We start from the raw sequence: 6,907 nt of genomic DNA, 5'->3' as shown, positions 1-6,907 counted from the left end.
TTTTGCAGCTAGAGTTTTATTGGGCAACATTTTAAAATTTAAGCCTGTCTCATCTAAGTTATGTACCTGCTCTGTTGACAATTCATCGTTTACTAAGATGTTCCTGAATAAATCGATGAATGCTGTCGCAGCTTCTTGGTCGGCAGATAATTTTTCACCACTGATAGTAAACTGTTGAATGCCATGCCTTTTTTTCCACCTATGCAACCAGCCCTCACTCGCGTGAAAATCTCCTTCTACATTAAGTGATGAATGTAACGATGTAGCTTTGGCTTTGATGAGAGGCCTGGAAAGGGGAGTTCCTTTCTCTCTTTCTTGGCAAAACCATAACCAAACCGCTTCATCCAATACCTCCGATGCAGGTTTTCTGAGTCTTTTTTTATTTGTTGGGTCATCTGACAACGCACTAAATGAAATTAATTGGTCCCGATTTTTTTTCCAGTCCTTCACAGTAGTAACGCCAACTCCTAAATCACTAGCTAGCTACTTTGGTAAGTCGCTCACCCATTTCGATTTTTTCAAGGGCCTCAAGTTTTTCCGCGATAGTACAAGACTTCCTTTTTTTAGACATCGTATGACACTTTGATGTTAACACTGTGGAAGATAAGATTGAACTGATTTTTCAAACAACAAGGAGAGAAAAGTGTATCATCTTTCCAGGAAAATAGTTACAAAGTACAGAGGAAACGTCGTATGTAAACAAGGGGTGTTTCTTCTCAGAAATAGTTGGTTTATGCGAGGAGCGATGTTTCAAAAGGTCGGACTATTGAGAGGGATTCTATCGATAAAAAGGGTCGGTTTATGTGAGGAGTCGGTTTATCGGGGTTCCACTGTAATGCAAAGAAGTATGAACATATTAGTTATTAATAATTTAAAAATTGAAATATGGAAAGAAACAGAAAATTGAGAGGAAGAAAATATATGTAACAATAATAATTGATAAAGAGGCAAAATATAAGTAAGGTAGACCAAAAGAAATGAATAGGAAAAAAAAAAAAAATTTGAAAACACCAATAATAATATAGTGAACATAACTTATAACATGGGGTAAGGAAAATGGAGAAAAGAAGGGGTGGTAAAATAAAGAAAGGGGAACGAAAAAAAAAGAATAAAATGAACCTGTTAGCTTAAAATCAAACGCCTAATGGATACTGCGCCAATGACGACCAAAATCTGAATTAAAAAAGTCGTTACAAGAATGATTAAGTGTTTTTTAAGAGGAAATGTTACAAGAGGGTAAAAATAAAAAGTAGAAAATGTTTAGAGGAAGAAAGCGTGTGAGAGGTTGACGACAAATGGTTATTGGAAGAGTTAAAAATATATACGAACGAATAACAAAGTACCCGAAGATGACAGTGTCATGGGTATTTAACAACAGTTAAAAAGTTGGCGGAAAAAATAAAATGGATTAAAAAAAAAATGTGAAAATTACTTTTTTAATAAATTAACTATTTGTGAATATGTTAATGATAAATTGTTCTTGTCGGTTTTTAAATTGACGGAAGAAGGTTATCTAATTGGATATAAAGGCTTTCAGAGATGAGCCTTTTGTCATGGTTGTGAACTGTCTGTAGCAAGTATAGATGTTTTGTCAAAATCGAAGGAATGATTTAATGAAAGAGAATGTTCTGAAAGTTTAGAGGCAGAATGATTATGTGAGGAAATAGAATATTTATTAAATGGATAGTTTATACTTAGTGTGGTTGTTATCTTGTTCTGTTCTTAGCCCTGAAGAAAGCTAGAAACTCTAGCCGAAACGTTGGCACAATAAAATAAGTTACACCATCTTCTCCTCGTACGTCATCCACGGTCAACTATCTCTCATAATTAAAGAATAATTTTGGTTGTTAACTCAGTTCTCTCATTTCATGTATGGAACATAGTGATGACATTTGGAAATTATGTATCTAATATTACTCATGATATAAAGAAAGTAATTCTTATCATTAATTACATCAATGAAAATCAAAGTTTCATTGCCTACTTTATTATTTATGGATAGTTTAGAAACTTACTTTTAAATTGGTTATGGAAGTAGTTATAGAGCATTATAAAAGATATTCGGTAAAAAATATCAGATTGCTTATAACATAATGAACAAAATCTAAATGCTATATGAGTGTAAAGAAGTCCTACCTGCTCTAAGATTTAATATTTTTTTATTTATGAAAAACAATTACTATTGTTAATAAAAATGATTGTTACATAAATAAAATCTAATGTGAAACTTTTTATTGTGAACAGTTTAATTGATAAACATGTAGCTAACTTATCTTAATAGTAACAATGGTTTTATTTGATGTTATTATGTACGGTTTACACTTACTGATGTATATATTCTAATATTTACATTTACAATGATGACAAAAAAATAAATCTGTCATATTTACTTTTATACCCTACCCTTTGAAATTTGAAATTTTAATATACAATTAAAGCAATACTATAAACTTAGTAATTATTTTCCTCTAAAAAATTGTTTGTGGGCCAATATTGTAAATTTATATCAACTTTTATTACCAACAGTCTAAAATTGTTAACCCTTTCCCTTTTTAAAATAAGAGGGATCGGATACTAATTTGATCTGATTGGCAAATTAAAAACATGGATATAATTTTTCCATTGGTATAGGTGTTTGCGGATAGTTAAAAATATCTTAACAAATCAATTATTACATGAGCCAACACCTTAATATCAGAATGTTAGGCAACTAGTGATTAAAACAATAGAAAATTAATTAAACGGCTTATATTTTCTTGCTTCCTTCCTCTACCAAGTTATTCAATCCCGCCGTCCATTGTATAGCTCTGATATCCTTCAATTTAAATCCTCAGTGCAGTCCCACAATACCCACTCACGGCCTTTAGACTTATATGTACCTGTCCATCGAACCGCAGCCTTTGGTAGAGCTTTCCTCATCTCTATGGAATTCTATTCCCTCCTTCATTCCTAGTTCTAATACCCTTCAAACCTTCAAATCCCGTATCTTCTATCCACCCAATTCCGGAAGAATAACAATTGAATGTTTCAAACAAAGTTTATATATTTTTTGTATTTAATGTTTCAGAATTTAGTTTATTTTGTAAATATGTATATTAGCAGAAATTGTACCTTTCCATTTATTATTTTTAGTTTAATTACATTTGATTTTTATCATTTTTGTTTTCTATTATTTATTATCAGAAGTGTTTGTCATCTTATGTTTTATGATATGACGTGGTTTTACTTTATTTGTTCTATTCTTATTTTATATGTTCTGTTAATTATTGTTGTTCATTTTAATCTTTTCAAATTCACTATTTTATTATGTTTTATAATTTCATTCTTATTTTGTATTTCACTCTAAGGCTCTAAACCTAATTCTGACGCCTGTATGTTATTCTAAAGGGATTAATCCCTGAATAAATATAGAATATTATTATATTAGGGGTATTCATGATCTTTGGTTTAACATGTTAAAGCGTGTTAAATGGAAAAACTGATGTTAAATCGAAAAAAATTGCCTTCTTTTACCGTGATAAAACGAAATAACATTTAACATGGCTGAGAGTCTGTTACTTGGTCTGTTAAATGGAGAATGACGTCACACAATAGACCAGTTGAGATCGCCGCCATTTTTGTTGTTGTGACAGCTCAGTTCTTTCGTGTGTTTGTGGTATTCATATCCCTGTTATTAAACCAGAATGAATAATTTTAATGATACATTTGAGAAAAAAAACAATGTAATTTCATTCTACTATCTGAAAATTTGTAAACGCTCGCCAGATAAAAATCTCACTATATGAACCATGTAATTATTCTTAGGTGACATATGTCCCAGAATAAAGTTATTTTTTCATTTCATTTCATAAGCTAAACTTTCACACAAATTCCACTTTTCACTCACTCTAGGCATGTTGTAATTAATTACTTAAATCAAAACTGAAGTAAACAATAACATGAGGGTCTGGAAGGAAGGTTATAAACATAAAGGCTTATACAACAAGTTGGTGAGAAAATCCGCTAGGGGCTCTTATGCATTTAACGTTTAACATGACTTCAAATAGGGCTGCTCACAATCTTATAGTTATAACATTTAACATGGTAAACATTTAACATTTAACACATCATGAATACCCCTAATATAGACAAATTTGTAGTTTGGTATAGGAAGCCCATGGACTCCTTCCTCTTAGTGGGTACAATGCCTCCCAAACCCTCTTATTATTTCCTATCCTAACCTAGGGGTGCTCAGCAATATCTTATCGCCCATGGCCGTGCAAGGTCTAGATTCACTGTTGCACTCAAAACAAAAACTCCAATGCTGACACAGCTTAGACATAGACTGGAAGTTTAATCACAACTTCCTATTAAATAGACTATGAAAAAGTTTAATTAACTAACTTTGTTTATTCTAAATAAATCCAGAACTTTCTTTAAATAATTGTTTTGTATTTTAAATGTTATATAGTATATTTTTAGTCCAAAATTAAAAAAAAAAAGATTTTGAGTTCTAAGAGATATGTTCTCTATGGATCATGTGTTTATAACTTTCAATAGCCTTGTTTATTTCTATACTACTATTTGCACCCAATCAATCTGTACATATAAATGTGTACATATTGATTGGGTACATTGATGATTGATTGTGCTAACTTATATATAAATTAACTATTTAGAAAATATTGCATTACTGTTTATCCTTTAATTTTAATAGTGCATAATTTTAATTTTTCATTTTTAGGCTTTACAAAGAGCAAATCACATAATCAGTGACATCCGAGAAACTCATATGTGGTGATGTTGGCCAACATATTCTGTGTAGTGTCTTTTTTTAAAGTAACATTTTTTTAAAGACTATTTATTTATTGTACACAACATAGATTGAGTAAATAATTATATTTTATATTTTTACAAAATATCTATGTTAAAAACGTTGTAGCATGGACATGTTCCTTTATATTTATTTATTTTCTTACTTTTGCTAATGTTCTTAATTTTTAAATTAGTTACTTGGTCAAAACATCCATTTTTGTTCATGTACCTGCAAGTATTTTATTGTTTCTGGTATAAAATGAATGATTTCTGTTATGATTTAAGATTAGAAGTTTTATTAAAAAAAACTAGTTTTCAGTTATTTTTTAATTTTAATTTTTCTTTTTATGACTGAGTATGATAATTGTATTAAAATATTGTTTTGTACCAATTGTTTTGTTCTTTCATATTTTTCTTAGTTACTGTTAGTAAATTTATCGAAATTAAACTTTATTATATTGTTGTTTTAACTGCAGTGTATTTACCTTGTTATTGCTATAGTTAAAACGGTTATTTGATGTACATATATATGTGTTATGTGTTTTGTCTAGGCTTGTACTTTTCTTGTTAGCACTTCAGTATGCTATGTATAAAGTTCTGTTTATTGTAAATATAATAAATATTTCGACTGTTTGAGTGACTATATGAATTCATTAATTTACAGCTGTTGTAAAAGTCTTGCTAATCTAGACTGGATGGGAAGGGTGTATAATGCACATTATAAATATTTAGTTGTTTTTTTCTTCTCATAAATAAACTATTTCCTTCATCTTAATTTTATTTTCAATTCTACTCAATTAGTCCAGAATAGATAGTTTATTTCTTTTAAACAAATCCAAAATGGACTTTCTCAAAGTGATAGAAGATCAACATGTCGCAATATGGTGAGAGAAAAAATTAAATGTTCTGTAAAGTGTTATTATCTTTACTTTTTATATTTATTATTCATAGAAAAAAGGTAATTTACCATCACTCATTAATATTCATTCATTTAAAGGTATCAAAATGAACATACAAAATACAATATTTAACTCTTTTTGTTTTTCATGTAGCAGTGCTACTACATCACTCGTCCCTCAAAGGGATACCTGATGACTGCTTGAATCTTCTCTGAAGTAAACTTGGTTTTCTTCATTGCAGAGTCCTCTCTGAATAGCATACTGTTCTGTGTGTTTACTGGGCCAGCTAATTTCAACCAGTCCATTAAAACTTCTGTCTATCTATTGGACAGCTTTAACATATACAGTTTTTCTGTACAGTTCAGTATGGGATAAGGCCCAAAGTATAGAACTGATTAAAGGGTTTTCTTACTTTGTCTATCCTTAAAAACACATGTGTGCTTGTGTATAATGATTTATGCACAAAATTATTCTTTCTACTTTCCCTAAATGCTGCAGGATGTAGGTATCCCATGAAATGCTTGAGCTCCTACACTACAGTTTCTTTTATGTTTGAGTTACCAGATGATAGAGATAAAAACTCACCAGGTAAATATATTGTCTGTCTATACATGGCTTCTGCAGCAATAGAATTCTATTCATCCCATATGGTTGCCCTTAGCCCAAGAACAATGGTTGGTAATAGTTTGATCTAATGATAACTGTCATGTGCTATCAGACCTTCTCGGGTGATAAGGAGAAGTCTAAACTCAAAGGGTACCAAATAATTTGGTAAGAGATTGCTTTCAAATTGTAATCACTGATACATCATCGAGATTGAAGGTACTCAGTATCTACATACCTATCCTTCATAAAAAGTAGTGGCTATGACCTATGCTGTTATCTCCTCCACCAAATAGCTTTCAGCCATCAGGTAAGCTTGTAGATTATAGTAACACAATAAGATTACATCTGGTGTCAAGGGCGCGATTATATCTAGGTGGATGGGATGGAATCAGTCAGAAAATTCAAACTTACTGGGAGGTGTAATTGTGTGCTAAACCACTTTAGCCTTTCCACAGCCATTAAAATATTTCTTCCACTGGGCTACATCCTTGTTCATATCAGACTAGAATCATTTGCGAGAAAGAAGTCTTCTCATCAATCTGTTTCCGGGATGGCTTGGTTGATGTACAACCTTGAATATTCCCTACTACATATTTGGAGGGATATAT

The 6,907-nt window shown here is 30.9% G+C and overlaps 1 protein-coding gene across 3 annotated transcripts in view; it reads left to right on the top strand.

The window, feature by feature from the left end:
- Drp1 (dynamin related protein 1) overlaps positions 1 to 5,427 on the top strand; it is a 54,329-nt gene extending 48,902 nt beyond the window's left edge. For all 3 annotated transcript variants that reach the window (XM_067049312.1, XM_014436169.3, XM_067049313.1), the window contains one exon: positions 4,724 to 5,427. In XM_067049312.1, the coding sequence (XP_066905413.1) occupies positions 4,724 to 4,780 (57 nt within the window). In that variant the 3' untranslated portion in view covers positions 4,781 to 5,427. The remainder of the gene's footprint in view (positions 1 to 4,723) is intronic.
- The last annotated feature ends 1,480 nt before the right edge of the window (positions 5,428 to 6,907 follow it).

The sequence above is a fragment of the Halyomorpha halys genome, unplaced genomic scaffold (assembly GCF_000696795.3).
Source record: "Halyomorpha halys isolate HHAL.00 unplaced genomic scaffold, Hhal_1.1 Scaffold1797.1, whole genome shotgun sequence".
Classification (NCBI taxonomy): domain Eukaryota; kingdom Metazoa; phylum Arthropoda; class Insecta; order Hemiptera; family Pentatomidae; genus Halyomorpha; species Halyomorpha halys.
Note: the sequence above shows the minus strand (reverse complement) of the source record. Positions and strands in the feature narration are given on the sequence as shown.